Source organism: Rissa tridactyla, chromosome 4 (genome assembly GCF_028500815.1).
Source record: "Rissa tridactyla isolate bRisTri1 chromosome 4, bRisTri1.patW.cur.20221130, whole genome shotgun sequence".
Taxonomy (NCBI): Eukaryota; Metazoa; Chordata; class Aves; order Charadriiformes; family Laridae; genus Rissa; species Rissa tridactyla.
Window position 1 is genome coordinate 72,705,533 of NC_071469.1, and position 16,138 is coordinate 72,721,670.

The 16,138-nt window shown below is 50.9% G+C and overlaps 1 protein-coding gene across 6 annotated transcripts in view; it reads right to left on the reverse strand.

Moving 5' to 3' along the window:
* The window catches only part of PLEKHG4 (pleckstrin homology and RhoGEF domain containing G4), a 92,163-nt gene that overhangs the window by 14,575 nt on the left and 61,450 nt on the right, over positions 1 to 16,138 (reverse strand). For all 6 annotated transcript variants that reach the window (XM_054200265.1, XM_054200266.1, XM_054200269.1 and 3 more), the window contains exons 12-13: positions 13,182 to 13,304; positions 12,460 to 12,651 (exon numbers count right to left, since the gene is read on the reverse strand). In XM_054200265.1, the coding sequence (XP_054056240.1) occupies positions 12,460 to 12,651; positions 13,182 to 13,304 (315 nt within the window). The remainder of the gene's footprint in view (positions 1 to 12,459; positions 12,652 to 13,181; positions 13,305 to 16,138) is intronic.

Here is a 16,138-nt window from a genome sequence, read left to right on the forward strand (position 1 = left end):
AAATGTGCTTCTCTGCATACACAGTGCTGACCTATCCAGCAGCTGTGTAAGGAGTCAGCAACAGGTTGGTCATGCCAGGCTGCCCGGGGGAGGTAGGGGCTCTCGGACCCGCCGTGCCGTGAGGAAGAGCCAGGGACTTCACCGGAGCACCAGTGACCTCAAGCCCATCACCCTGTGTTGGTCCCCACTCATTTTTACATGGGCAAGGCTTGCAGTGCATTGAGGACAGAAGCTCCTGGAGTCTGTTGTCTTTGGCACCGTGGAAGTGCCATCTGCAAGTACAGGCCAAGAGAAGCTGCGCAGGACACACTGCCAGCACTGCACAGAAAGCCTTGCAGGGGTCCTGGATCCCCACCTAAGCCACCATATTACACCTCTCCAACCCAAACCTTTCACAAACCCATCAGATTCCTCTCAAGCTCCAAGACACCATCTGGGTAGCCCAAGACAGGAGACAATCACTGTGCATCTACCAGAAGGGGCAATTTCAATGGGGGCTGCCTTTGTCCAAACCTTGTTCTTCATGCCTTCCTGCAGGGAGATGATGACTACAGCTGTATTTTTCTTGTCACATAGGAAACTGGGTGTCTGAATAGGCAGCCGTGGGTGGAGTAGGCAGATCGCAAACCCTCCAACTTTCTGCAGAAGAAAAATGCACCTAGGTGGGTGACTAACTGCTGCTAGAAGGTTCTCTTCTGAATCCAAAGTGACTGCACAGGGGAGCTGAGATAGGGGTGATGAAAAGCCAAGACTGATCCTGATGGGAGCAACAATACAGGCAAGGATACAATATAGCTGTGAGTATGATGATTGAAGCACGGCAACATGACAGACCAATCCCCCATCCTTCTGCGGCGATGTCCCAGGACTGCAAGCCCCCAACTCCCTCGCTTTCTACAATGCGGAGAGAGGGAACAGCACAACGGCTGGGAACATCGCCAAGGGCAGGGAAAAAGAAACCGACATAATCAAACAAGCCCTGATCCAGCTTGCGTGCAGCTCCTGTATGCAAGCTGTGCTCCGCTCTGCTGTTTGTTAGTGAGACACAATTAATCGCACATCTCTGTGGCAAGAAACAACTGCACAACTCCCCATTTAACAAGACCTCCTCTCACCACCACTTCAAGTGCCCTTAACTTCAGCTGTGAGTTCGAAGAGCAAGACGAGGTTGGCTTGCAGCAAAGGAGACAGAACTGGTGCAGCCAGAAAAGGTCAAAGCAACACAGGTACCGTCGTGAGCAGAGCCAAGCACTTCCCAAAAGCTACACGTGGTGCCAATACAGGCACTGACTCCCACAGCTGCCCGGCTCTACCGGCAGCCTGAGGTCTTGGCCCTGAACCCTGCAAAGCAGAGACGCCGGTCGCAGCACTCCCAGCACAAGAGCAAAGAGTGACAGGGCACTTACCAGAACACAAGTTCACAGTAAATGCTGCTCTCTTGCACAAAAATGCCTGCTCCCAGGTGTGCTCCTCTCATCACAGATTCCCATTTGGGCTTATTCCCTCTAAAGTCCAACACGGCTTTAAGGCTGCTTTGAGAACTGACTGCTGCTCCCAACACTGACGTGTCCCTTGTCACAGGCTGCTACACGCACACTATTAGCAGGGACCTGTGGCTGGAGACTGCCTTGTGTGCCGACAGTTCAGAAGGACCACAGTTAAAAAGCCACGTTACATCAAAATATGTTGAAAGCAAAATTATCCAGGCTAAAACCTTACTGTCAGAAGAGCTGTCAGCTGGCCTGTTTCTCTGCTAACTCGGAGACCAAGCGGCTATAGCAGAAAGTGGTCAACTCACCCCTCGCTTGGATCTGCTTTGGGCTTTCCTCAGGCTCCCACCCACCCATACTAGTAGCACCCATGGACTACTAGTAGCACTTCAGGACCTGCAGATATCTCCCTGATAACTCGATTAATTGGTTAAAAATAGACCTCATCCTACCTTCCCATCGGTACAGAGGGGGTCCATATCCTGGCTGCGCCCAGCTCTGTGTTGTACGTTACCATCCCCTGTGGCTGGACCGAGGCAGGGCCACTGCTTCAGCGCATCATCTCAGCTCTGGCTATTCACAAGCAAATGCTGCTAGCCTAAATGCCAGATTGAGGAGCCCTGGTAACCAGAGACAAGGCGGAGGGGGAAGGGGCCGCGCTTCACACGAGAACTACTGAAGTGTGCGGAGAACACTCCGACTGGGCGCATGCCAGATCTTTCACACAGGGCAAAAAAACAGGGAGAGAAAACATCCCAACCGACCCCAAGTTCAAGCAAAATTCAAAGCAAGCCACCACTGACACACAAGAGCTTTGGAGAAAACAGTGATCCCTCCTAGACACGGCACCTCCAAAAGCCAAAGCCCCTGCTCACTTCTAGCAAGATTTGCGTCTCTACGAGCACACAGCTACACTTAGATGCACAAGAAACCACATAATTTCAGAGCACAAGCATTTCAGCAAAGCCACCAAGTTAGGAGTCATCTCCTCTCTACGAGGTTTGCGTTACTCTCTTCCCTACCCTGTAGCATTTGATCATTTCAAACTGCATCTGAAGCCCTGCCTGGGATTCATTAGCAGCAGAAACCAAAGTAATCAAAACCGTGTCCTACATGGGACGTAGCTGGTAAAAGCTCAGCTTTAAACACCAAGGAAAGGACTCACTCCGTTGAAATAAAAAGCTAAACCCTTTCTCAGTTGCTTTGTAGCTCACAGAGCCTCCCCTCCTCTCTCCAAGGGAGGAAAGACCACTAAAATCACCAGTTTGCCTAAAATTAGCTGCTAAGGAAAGCAAACGGTAAGTCCTGTATTTGCATTTCTGCCTGTTACCGAGTGCCAGATGCTGTACAAACACTGTGGGAGGGCAAAGGAGGAGCGACAAGCGCAGGCTACAAACTCCTTGGATTTAAGCGTAAGGCAGGAGAACAGGTAGATACCCACAGCTGGGCAGGGGAGAAGAACAAGGGGTCAGGGAAGCAACACCGGTCAGGGTTGGTCTCGGCACGCCACAGCCATCAAAGGCGCTCATTAGAGCAACGTGCTTGGAAATCCTTTTGCAGCAGCGCTCTGGGTGAACATGAACAGAGCTCAAAAAAAAAATCCCTTCGTTTTCCCTCTGGGCAGCCAGGCTTGACAAGTCCAGGAAAGTCTAATTACAGGAGAATATAATTGGATAAAATAGGATTGCACATGATTTCTGCTCTCTTGACGACAGCACGAGGACCCAAAGGGCAAATGTAGCTGGTTGTGCCGGAGCTGGCGTGCGGGACGCGTGCTTGCCCTTCTTTTCCAGAACTGCTGCAACTGCCAAGCAACACCTAAGGTAGCTCCATTAGGAGCAGGCTGACTCAACCGATGAATCACAGCAAGGCACAATAACCCCTGCTTCAGTACAATTCAGAGCTTCCACAGAGCAGCCTGGGCCAGTTTCACTATGTATCTATATACAGACACACACCTACGTATATAAGACACACACAGGTATATATTTATATGTGTATGTATGTATAAAATGACTTCCGTCTGAGATTTGTCCCTCTCTGCGCTCCTCCCCACCCACAGCTTCCACTGCTCTGCAGCTGCAGGAAACCTTCCAACAGCCACCAATGTGCAGTTTTCCCCTCAGTTTTTCCTTTTTGCTCCATAGTCGCTCACGTCTTTGCACCCCTGGTACATTCTGTACTGATTTTTCTCCCCCTATTTTTCTGTCCCACCAAGGGGATTTTTTCAACATTTATAAGCTCCTGAGCCCAGAGGACCAGGGGTTGAGTTTGCTCCCAGTAAAATCAGAACCTTTTGCCTTTGCTGCAAACCAGCCTCCTCATATTTGAGGCACTGCCCATCCTTTCATCAGCTTTGTGCACTCATCACAAAGCTTTTTTTTGTCAATGAAATTCTGCTCACCACCCCTTCTTACCAGAATGAGAGCAGATGCTGTTTTCGCTGCTTTGGTGAGTATTATCCTCCCTCCTTTCTGATGCTTTACCAGTCACAAACCCAAACTGCATGCCGAAGTCTGCTTCAGCCACTGTCCTTCTCTCCGGCTGCCCCTGACAACTGGAATCAGGTCCTTCCTTTGGCTACAGCCTACAGCAGTATATGTCACGAAACCACCTGAAGTTTGACTTGAAAGAAGTTACACATGTTGAGTGTAACTCATTGCTGGCTGAGGAAGCAGAAGGCATGAAGGAGTGAGCATATGTATTTGTGGATGTATGACTACTGCCTAGAGGAGGAGGAGGAAGGCAGCACGTTTTCTGGCTTCTTAGAACCTCACATTACCAGCCAGATGCAAGATCAAGCCACAGCAAGATGAGTGAGTCACCAAAGCTGGCAACTTGCACAACGGCAACAAATCACTCTGTTCAGAGCTTGATGGCACCTCCAGAGGTTTTCTTGCACGCTTCACTTTTACATCTGTCCCGACAGCCACATCATTACGCTGTACAAATACCCTGTTCTAACAGTGCACCGCAGGCCAGTGAGGACAGACTGGATTGGGGTAGGTGTCTCCTGTCTGCTCTGCACTGGCTCCCTTTTAATGAGGTCCTCCATGCCCAGCTGGGGATTGCGAAACCACCAGTATGCCCTTGGGCCTGGATGGGGAAGCGTGGATGCTTTCTCTGTAGTCTTCAATCCACAACCTTCCCCCGGTGACAAGCTGAGCCAAACTCTGCTGAATTATTCAGTGACGTGCTGGGATCTCTCTGCACTGCACTGTGGGTGCTTGTGCCCTGGGAGGTGGGGAGTGGAAACTGAACCCAGACACCCAGCGTGTCTGTTGGACCTCTGTTCTTCAGAGCGGCTGAAAAGGCTAGAAATAGCCCCCCCAGTTCAAGAGCACATTAAGATATACTCATAGGATGTGAGGCCCTGTGGAGCAGCCAAAGGAGCCTGGTCGGAGGCAGCGGGTGCTGGGGAGAACCCTGTCCATATGTCCACGGCTTTGATATGCAGATGGAAGCCATTGTGCGCTTCAGCTCCATCTGTACGCTGAGGGGAGCTTCATGTCCAGATTGCTTGAACAGATCTATTTAACTCCCGTGACTAAAGAGAATTCCAGCCTCCAGGACGATCCGAGTATCCAGATGGATGCCAGCACACAAACATTCAGAAAATCTGTCACCTTGCGCAGCTCCTATCCCAAGCTCAGAGTGGGAAAAAACCACCCAAACCCAACACTTTGCACACGTGCACAAGGCTGAGGAAAGACCCCTCAGCATCAGATCTTACACCTCAAGTGCAACGCGCTCCCCTTGCAGCTCAGCTGCAACATGAGCTGGGAAATCCCTAAATCGGCTGGGAGGAAATGCTGCTTCCCTGCCGTTAGCGACTGGCTGCTGATGCTGTGATCCTACAGGAGACTTGATCCCACTCGACTCAGAGAAGGGGGAGCCCAGACGTTCAGACAACTGTCGGTTTATGCTCATGGGCAGCCAAGGGCTCAGAGGAATATTTACTCAGAGGTGTTCTGGTGATCAAGAATGAAGGCAGCAGACGCTTTCAACACATCAGGCATTGCCCCCCCTGCAAAAACAGCAGTGGCAGAACGTGCTGGCAGTCCTGGGATCAGGGAAGGCAGTTGAGGGGTGAGCGGCATCCCAGAAAGATGCCATGCACTGGCCTGGTGTCGTACCCCTCAGCTTCTCCTTCCTGCCATGCCTTCCAGCGAGGAGGAGGATTCAGCCAGCACAGTTAGAGGGAGAAGGACCCCAGAGAGGGAGATGAAGGCTTTTCCCCCCTGCAAACACAACAAACACATCACACAGACCCCGTGCTGCGCTGAAGCAGAGCCTGAGGTGCTGGGGGAGGTAATCAAAAGCATCTCAACCTAAGAACCTCTCACCTTCAACTGCAAATTGTGCTTGAATTTAGCACATGAAAACCCCTAATTAATTCACTGCTGCCCTGTAACACCAAGGGACAAACTTACACACCAGTCTCACACCTTCGTTGTGCAACCAGAAAGGTACCACTTACCATTCATCTGCTGTCAGAGAGCTTGCTGGGAGCTAGGGGCACTGCTGTAATGCCAATTTGGCAATAGAGTCATCGATGAAACACAAAAGAAAACAGCCTGGGCACCAGTAGATGTAGCAGCGAATTACTGGAGAAGTCATAAAACAGAACAGTTTCCAAATAACTAATTTTGCAAGACAGAAAAATACGGGAGAGCAGACCAGATGTAAACGGTCAAGACTTTGTTTGTGCAAGAGGGCTATCTCAAACTCTGAGGCAAAGCAGAAACTTTCTGATACACGAATACCCTTTGATGGGAAAGTAAATATTAGAGACTTATTTACCTTGCAAGAAGATTTCTCCAGCAAAAACCTGTCGGGAAGGAGAAGGGAGAGATTTCATGCATTAACCTTGCACGAACTCTGCCAGAGGATCGATTTTCCAACCTCTAGGCTCGCTCCCCCAGCTGCTTCAGGCTGCGCATGAAAAAGGACACCCCTGAAAGGGGAGAGCAAATCAGACTAGCTGTCTGTCCGGGGGCATGGCTTTGCAAGCCTAACTGACGAAGGAGAGGGAGAAGAGAGAAAGAGCGATGAGACAGCTGCTGTCAGACAATGTTGAAGCCAGAGAACAGTGGCTTCCCCCAGCACAGTTTTACAGCATCAGGAAGGCACAGCGTATATTCCTTTCTGTTGTGCTACTCGGCTCTTCCTTCATCATCTTGAGAACTTGCCCCAGTAACCAAATGAAAGCTGTTATTTGGGAATGTTGCACAGCCCATGCCCAGAAAAGTAAAGCTGATCTCTGCGCAGAGGCAGAGAGAGAACAGTGCGTGCTAAATCTCTCCCAGAGACTTTATTATAAGGCACAGCAAAAACCTCATTTGCTCAGACGTGCTGGGGGGCAAAGCCGTGTTCTGACCTGCGCAGGAGTGCTAGCAAGAGACAAGCATCGCGGCACGGTGACCTGCATCTCTGTTCATAGTTAAGTATGCTCCAGTAAGGACACATCAAATGCCTCATTTTCCACTTTGGTGCTAAGTTCTACTCTCCAAATCTCCTCCAAGCACATTCCCAGAGCAGAGAATTGTAACGTCCTTTCAGTAAAATTAACTCTCAAACTGCGCCAAACAAACTGCGATAGAAAAATCGCACTTTTAGGTCACAGCCACCAGGATCGTTTCCAGCTTCCCATTCAAAACACTTCTTTCCTCAAAGGCTAAGCAAAAAGAAACATCAGCAATTTATTGCCTGAAGGGGACTATTTCTTTTTTTCCTCAAAACCATCATCTGCAACATGATATCTGGTACATCATCAAAAACCAAGCAGAGCAGAAAACAAGATATCAGCAGGTCACTGTTCTGAATCTTTTGGGGACAAGTGGGAGATAATGACATCTGGAAGTCAGTTAATTTGTCATGCTCTGGATTTCTGCTGTCACATCTGGGATCAGACCCACCTCTCGAAGCTTGCGAACACTGTGCCAGCGGGTCCCAGGCACTCACAGGACAGGAGCCCAATAAACTCTAGGGCAGGCTCAGAGAGCAGCCCCCTCTTGGGCTGTCCACAACCTTTAACAAAAAGCAGTCCCAGCAGATGGGAAGGTACCACCTGCCCTGTGTGTACATCCAGCTAGTCTGAAGGCATGCGATCCCAGCAACAACTTCTAGCTGCAGTTAAATTATGTCCACTGAAATGATAATGAAAAAATCCTCTAATAAAGAGAACAAGGGACGGTCACTGCTGTGTTACAGCCAGCGCAGCCCTGGCGTTCGGAGGGACCACGCAAAGATGCACAGAGCTCCCAGGGCTCTGTCTGAGCACACAAAAGATGCACACAAAGCACTCTGATTCATGCTGGATGCATACAGACGCACACAAGCAACCGAGTGAAAAGCCTTCTCTACATTGTTTCCAAACAATCTCAATACAACTCACACATAAGCCAGAGTGCCGGATACTTGGTACTTACAAGAGGGTTCGCTGTGGCTGTCGGCTGCCGGAGACAGGATGGGGTGGATGCGACGCAGATGAAGGTGCATGGAGATGTGCAGAGAGACTCTCCTGCCAGCAGGGCCTGGAGGGATGGGAAGAAGGGCCCCAGCCCCTCTTTGGGCCCCAGAGGCAGCAACACTTGTTCAGGAGATGGAGCGTAAAAAGGCTGGCATTCCTACAGCAGCAAGGACAATGGGGAGGGATGAGGAGGCGCTGCCATAATCAAATGCAGGCCAGCTGGCCCTCCCCCAGGAAGGGCAGGCACCTCCTTCACTTGCCAAAGGCTTTGTTTTCTAAGCCACAAAGAACAAAGTGGTGGAGGAGGAGGAGAGCAGAGGCGAACCGGCTGTGGGGGCAGACCCACACGTGAGCACAGGTAACCCACACCAGGAGAGATGTCAACACAGGTGGAGAGGGGTTGGGCAAGACTCTGCCCACTCCAACAGAGCTCAGAGGCAGCAGCTCCTTGTGGGCAGCAGAAAGAAGCCAGGGATGGCTGGAGATCAGGAATCAGAGGAACCAGAATCAACACAGGCTAATGACCAGGGGTCCTTTGAGGCGAAGGATTCCAAGGGTGGCAGACAGAGAACACCACTGAAGGAATGGCTCATGGAGCAGAGCCCAAAGAAATCCCAACAAGGGAAACACGACTGTTTCTCACCCCAGCAATCCTGAGCAGTGGGACTCTGAACAGGTTCCCGCAGAACACAAACACAAGGCAAGGGCCCAGGCTGCAAGAGGCTCCCAGGGCTGGGCAGAGCAATGCTCGTACTTTCCCTGAGCACCAAAAGAAGCAGTGTCTTGCACAACATCCTGACAAGCAGGAAAAAGCCCCTGGGGCCGCCTCAGGCCATCCTGTAATGACAGAGGCAGTTCAGCTGGGAGGCTCTGGGCACCCCAGCACCGCAGGGTATGGAGGTGCTGAGCCAGTGTGATGGGACTCTGTCCTTTCTGGTTGGGTCAGTGCCTTCTTCCAACAGAGTGACTTTTGCCAGCAAGTATCACACGCCTTCGCTACTGACCTTCTGCAGGACTAGCCGTCATCCCAGGGCTGGCAGAAATCATGCTGCGTGTGGCGGCTCATTGGACATGCCACTGCAAGTTAGGTGGCTGCAGTGCTGACAGAGCACACAGCTCTCACAGAGGCCATTTCAAGCCCATGGACACAGGGAGCTGGGCACTTCGCTCTTCACAGAATGGTAGGGGTTGGAAGGGACCTTCAGAGATCATCTCGTCCAACCCTCATGGTAAAGCCAAGAGCACGTAGAGACCTGGGGATGTAAGAGTGACCTGGGAAATAATTTCACCCAGAGAAAGCTCAAGAGAGGAAAGAAAGTGAAGGCTAACAGGGTAAGTAAGGAGAGGGAGACTTCTCTAGCTCTTCCTGGTAATGGTGGTGTGTCTATGGCAGCATTACTGCGAGGTTAGGACAGGCAGCAGGAGAGAAGGGCAGCGGTGACCATCCTTGCAGGCACCCCAGAACAAAGCAGACATGAGTGCTTTTGGTACAACATACACCCTTGCTTGCTCAGCTTCCCAGTTCTCCCCCAAAGCACTGTCTGATGCCAGATCCCAACACAGTCTTGGAACTGAGTAAACAAGGAACAGGGGCCAGACCAGGCTTGAGGCCACAGGAAGATGGCAGGTCCCCGAGTATGCCCGCGCTGAGTTTGTGCTACTGAAAAACTATCCCCTGCCCGCAGTCAGAGACGGGGAAGGCAGCTTCCTTCACCACTCCTCCTGCCTCAGCTGAGCCACCATCCAGCCCTCATCAGGCACCAAGAGCTCCTGCCGCAAAGGAAGTGGGGACAAATAGAAACATCCAGCTTGGCACCAGTCATGGCTTTGGGGAGGGAACCCTGCCAGCCCATGTGCAAGCTCCATGTGGTCTGGCCCAGCTCAGCCTGCCTCCTCACAGAGAGCTCTGACAGGCCATCAGGAGCCGCCAAGCACTGAAAAACAGAGTACGGTGTATTGATGGACCGTATAGGGTTGTGCTGTCCTGTCCTGTGGCCTGTCTGGCAGCCACAGGCAGCACCCTAAGAAATAAGTCCACCACATGCAGAAGAAGGACCAGGAGAACAGAGCCTCCTATTCCCAGTAGGCAGCAAGGTACGCGAGGGATGAATACCATGATCCCCGTGGTGGGCGCTCCACTCCCTTGGCGCATGCTGAGATGTTTGGAGAGAGTGGAGCTTGCCAGCTCATTACCATAGCGTACATTGCTTACGCATCCTCAGGCTCCTTCCCCAAATCCTGGGGTCTGGCATGCTACAGGCTCTTTACAAGAAGGAAAATCAAGGACATTGCTTAGTTTAGACTCCTGCTGTTAATGCCCTCAGCCATTAGGGAAGAGAGAAGGGGGTTAGGCAAGCACTGACAAGATCAGTACAGGAAGGTCAAAGCAGCTCAGCATCAGAAGAGAGTGAAATCAGTTTAGATAAAATCTGCTTTCCCCCACCTCCCAGACCACACCACTGACTTTGCTTTGGGAAGGCAGAAAGCACTCTGGAGATCAAAATCAAAGCAATCGGCACTGAAAGAACTTTCGTGCTGCGCAGCGATTTCTGCGCTCATCCTACAGCTGCGGGATGTATCCCCTCTACACCCCTGGTTTCGGTTGGCCACCGGTTCGCAATACACAGGTGTTATATTTACACCACCAGCACTGTTTATAGTTCTACTGAAACCAGTGAGATCAAAATCCTCCTCCCTCACTAAGCGAGATGCCTCTCCTCTACACCAAAGCAGTGTGCAACCACGCTGTGCCACGATCACTCAGTTTTCACTGGGGCTACACGGCACAAAAGACACAACCAAGAGAGATGCTCTCGCTGCTGCCGCCACCAAGGACTGCATCCTCAAATATCATCCACCAAAAAGACGGCGTATGAGGGGTGCTATGAAAAAGAAAAGAAATGGGCCTTCTTTGGGGTCTGTGTAACATTTGTGCCCCTAAGAACGGCCCAGGCTTTGAAAGGCTTTGAAGCTGCGGAAGGACATCCATTGCTGTTGAGTCATGTCCGACCACCCTGGCAGCCCAAGAGCTACTACCATGATGTGGTTTCCATGCCTTGAACAGAAAACAGAGCAGCCATTAGATTCCACATCTGTGCTCCAGAGATCTCCAACTGTGGCTGGGTAGGTTCATGCAGGACCGATGCTTGGCTTGGCCACAGACTTGCCAAGATATCGAGCACGGCTTGGCACCTTTGTGTCCCTCAGCTTATCTGAGGAAATATGACAAATCGCATCCTGCCCAGGATCCCCATGATGGCAAGGGGTGTTCAAGGACCAGAGCAGCCCCTGAACATCTGTGCTCAGTGAGTGAGCAGAGCACAGGTTCTTGCCGTTCTCCTACGGCACAGAGGGCACTCGTCGCTCCCCTGGGGAAAAAACATAATGACACATTCTCACAGGAAGAGGGTCCTGCACCTGCACAGCAAACTGCACACATGAGCTAGAGCAGACCTGCCGAGCATCGCCAGACTCAATCCTCCCATGTCCCGACAGCAATGTTCTGGGCTGCCTTCTCCACTTTCCTCCCCTACACAGGATGCTTCTCCACGTTTTCGTGTTTAGCTGAATTTCCTCTCCCCTCCTCTGAGCACTTCTGGCTGCCAAGGCAGCTCAGAGACAGCAACTAAGTGGCACCTACATCTGGTACAGCTTAACATTTAGTGTCTATTCTTTCTGGAATTTGAGAACTTCAATACCCAATGTTTGTACAAGTGTGGAATAAATGGAGACCAGGCTCCCTGGCCTTCTGTGCTTGCCAAAGCTGTATTTTAAAATGCACTTAGAAAATCCTATAGTTTATTCATCTGCAACTTTAGAAATTAAAGGACACCAAATCCAACTGCAGGTCTGCTGAATGGGTGCACTTGCATTAAAGCAAAGAGGTGAGAAGGCCAGGCACTCAGCACTGTCACCACACGCATCCTCTTCTCCTGCTTCGCAGATGCCTGGCCAACCCAGTCCCCTTGGGTCCCTCAGCCACACTGCCCAGTACCCCATTCTGGTGCTCCATTTCCTCACACAGGGCCTCCTCAAGAGAGGAGCTGGGCTATGTTTAGGGCTGAGCAGCAGGGCACTATTCCTAACAGGCTGACTTTACCAGGGTGTAAGGACACCATACGAACAAAATGCTGCTTGTCTACCTGACAACCCTGGTGGCCAAGACTGGACACAAGTAGCCAATCTTTTGGCCAGTGCTGCCATGATTATTCTGTCCACTGCAGCCACAAGAGGGGTCTGCAAGGTACAGCTCAGACAGCAGAAGACCTCTATTCTTAAGAGACACAGACTGTTTCCTGAATACACACCCACCCCTTCTTGCACATATTGACTTGAAAAAAAATGACTCCAGACACATGTGCGTGAAGGGGCTTTTGCAGGCCATAGATCCAGCCCCCTGTTGGTGCACGCACTATATTTCACACCTTTCATAAACAACCTGCTGGAGTGAGTCCAAGCAAGCTTTTTACACTCTCCTCTCTGCAGCTGATGTCTTACCTTGTCAAAGAATTCGTACAGCCTGACCGTCTCACAGATTCGGTGCCTGTTTTCATCCAGTTGATTGCAGAACTCCTCCAGTTGATCTCTGTAGCTCTGCAGCTTTACCCTGTAAGACTGCACATCCACAGAGGAGAAGTCTTCCCATCGATCCATCTTCTTTAGTGCTTCCTGCCCCCTTCTGCAATAATCCTGAAAGCAAAATGCAATTGCATATGAGTATAGAGACCTGACATGAACAGTAGAGTCTTCAAGGTCATCAACAACTAGTACTAATTAGACTGTTTTTTAAGGTTCAAATCACATAAGCAGGGGTGTATTTGTTTACAGCAGAACTCATGAGCGTCCTGACCTCTGTTATGATCTACAAGAGCCACCCAGCAGCTTGTAAAGGCCTATACAGTAAGGCCACAGGTCAATTAGGATCAAAAAAAGACAGTGCTACAAGCACATCAAGGGATTAACAAAAAATCCATCTTTCATCACAGTAGTTATTTTCCTCAAGATTGGCAAATCCCATCTACTGAAGGGTTGAGCTGGCAGCTTCATCTACAAAAGGAGAGCAGAGAAGCTCAGCAGTGTGAAGAAACGATGCACACCTTGGTGATGAACCCTCTACCAATGCCATCATAGCATCATGGGTTTGGCTGAGCACATACAAGGCACATAAGCTACCAACTGAGGCTCTGGAGAGTACGTTTTTCCAATCAGACAACACTTACACTGGCAACAAGATCAAACTCCCTGAACTGCTTCTGTGCTTGAAGCAGCATCTCCAAAGAATCATCCAGGTTGATCATTTCCTTTAGCCGTTTTCTGCCAACATTCTCAATCCAACTGCTGACCTAGGAGAAAAAGGAAAAGCTCCACTATTAGTCACTCTGTGCTACTCACCAAGGTAGGCCTTTATGTGGAAAGAGCAAGGAATGGTTCTCATAACGCTGGTCACTTCATTACTGGAAAGAATGTGCATGTACACTTCTCCCCCCATCCTGGCATTTCAGCCTGAACCTCCTGCTGGGAGTTTTTCCACTTCAGGTTACTGAGTAATTGCAAAGCTCTGCTATTGCTCACTAGCCTTAGGCATAAACAGGGCAAGTAGCTGCTTGGGCTCTGTTTCGGGTGAGCCATGGTCTAATGCGATCCCTGCAACCTGCAGGCTGGCCTGATATTCCTATTATTGCTACCCCCAAGTGGGATAAAATCTCCCTGCTGCCAGGTTTCCTACACCACTTCCCTTTTCTGACTGGCAGGACATGAACTCCATCAGTGTGAACGCACTGGTGGATTCTCCTCATCTGCAGTGCTTCATGGTTCTCTGAAACTCTCAGTTACTGGTTTTCTGAAGGCAGCTCTCCACAAAGCCGTGCAGTAACTGCAGGTTCCTCAACACAGCCCAGCTACAGCTGCAGTTATAAGCTTATATCCTTAAACATGGGTAGAAAACTAACAAGAGTGTCCTAAAAGCAAAGCAGACACAGGAGGCCAAACAGGATAACACAGCATCTCCATCAACAGGGGGTTTGAAAAACAGGCTAGTAAACTTGTCTGCAACGCTTCAGGCATAGCTGCGCCTGGGGGAAGGGACAGACCAAATGTTTCCTAATGCCCGTGCATCCTGTTTTCCTGTATCATCTAAATCCATATCCCAACTCAACCCCAGAGTCAGGGACAAACTCCTTGTCTTCTGGACCACGAGAGGGTCTGTACTCATGGAACAAACCCATGGGCAAGAGGAGGACATGGGGGTAGGTTCCCAGGTTGTGACCATACTGCAGAGGGACACACTGCTGCTGCCTAGAGCTCCTAGGCAGGCTTAAAACCAGGCATAGCTGCTGCCATCACTGGCGATCTGTAAGCAAAGTAAGCTGGGAGCAGGCAGTTTTGCTCAATTCAATCAAAAAAAGTTCAGCTTAAAGCAGGGACAGGTTGCAGAGCCTGCCTTTGTGCCTTTTGGGCATGATCAGAAATGATTTCTGTTTGGTATTAGGAACCTGTGTGTTTAAGGGAGCCTTTACTAGGTTCTTGCATCACACTTCTTGTCCTGAACACACGGTGCATGGCGCCCGAGTGTCTACCTCCAAATGGGAAGTCATTAAAACTCCTGGATCCACCTTGGCCTGCGAAAATAACAGGTAGGCTACAGCCTCCTCTGCTAATCCAGTTCTCTCCAGAGGCAAAGAGCCCAGAATCCTAGAAGAGCAATGGTCAAACTGGTCCTAGTACTGATCTTTAAGGATGCAGGTTCCTAAGGTGAGCTCCAAACACCCTTCACACACACAGGGTAATAAGCGATACCTGAAACTTCTCATTGTTGACGAATTACAGCAGAGGAAACTATGCGACTCCATAATTTTGAAGTCAAGTTTAGGCTTAGGGACATGCAGGACTCAACATTTGGGATCTGCAACACTGAAAGACCTGATCCGACTTCGTAGGACACTCAGGCAGCCTGAGCAACTTTATGACTTTTTTAGAGGTTTCAAAAGTCTTTCTGAAAACCAGTGCCTGTTTGCTCCAGTCATCCCACGGCTGTAAAGAGCTTCAACAAGCACCGCATGAAGGGAAGTTTAAGCTCCCACAGAGGCACAGGGGGGTGGGGGGGTTGAGCATGGCTGTTCTACCTGAAGACTGTATAAAGGGCTGCACCCAGAGGCAGCAGGAGCGTGCCTGGGGCTGCACCCAGAGGGGACAGGGTGTGCCCGGGCCTTATCAGAGAGCAGAGACCTGAGCACTGCACAGGAATCTAAACAACAGAGTGGGCAGCCAGCCTGGGGTAGGCAGTGTGGGGCTCATTCAGCAGCAGGGTGTAGGCAAACCCTGCAGGATCCACAGCCCAGAGGGGACACCCGGACTCATCATCAGCTCGTTGCCATCGCTCTCCTGCTTCTCAAGTTGAAGCATGAAGAATGGCTCCTCAGCAGCCTTGCTGGGAGGGTACTTTTGCTAAACGATGTGAAAAGACACCCCACCTCCCAGCGTACTGCTTACCAATGAGCCACTACACTGTGGTCTTTATGTATGGAAAAACATGGCAGATGTTTATGGGGTTTGACTGATCCACACCTAGAGACCAGGCAGGAGACTTTTACTTAACTTAATCTGTCCCTCCGCTCTGTGAGACCCCCTTGCAGCGCTGCCTCCAGCGCTAGGGCCACCAACAGCAGAAGGACACGGAGCTGTTGGAGCGGGGCCAGATGAGGCCACAAAGATGATCCGAGGGCTGGAGCCCCTCTGCTGTGAGGTCAGGCTGAGAGAGCTGGGGGGGTTCAGCCTGGAGAAGAGAAGGCTCCGGGGAGACCTTCCAGCCCCTGCCAGGCCCTAAAGGGGCTCCAGGAAAGCTGGGGAGGGACTCTGGAGCAGGGAGGGGAGCCATGGGACGAGGGGGAAGGGGTTTAAACTGAAAGAGGGGAGATTTAGCTGAGATATTGGGAAGAAATTGTTTGCTGGGAGGGTGGTGAGCCCCTGGCCCAGGTTGCCCAGAGAAGCTGTGGCTGCCCCATCCCTGGAGGGGTTCAAGGCCAGGCTGGACGGGGCTTGGCGCAACGTGGTCTGGTGGGAGGTGTCCCTGCCCAGGGCAGGGGGTGGAATGAGATGATCTTTAAGGTCCCTTCCAACCCAAACCATTCCATGATTCTATGCTTCTATACTTGGCATCAAGACATACCAGGCAAACAGC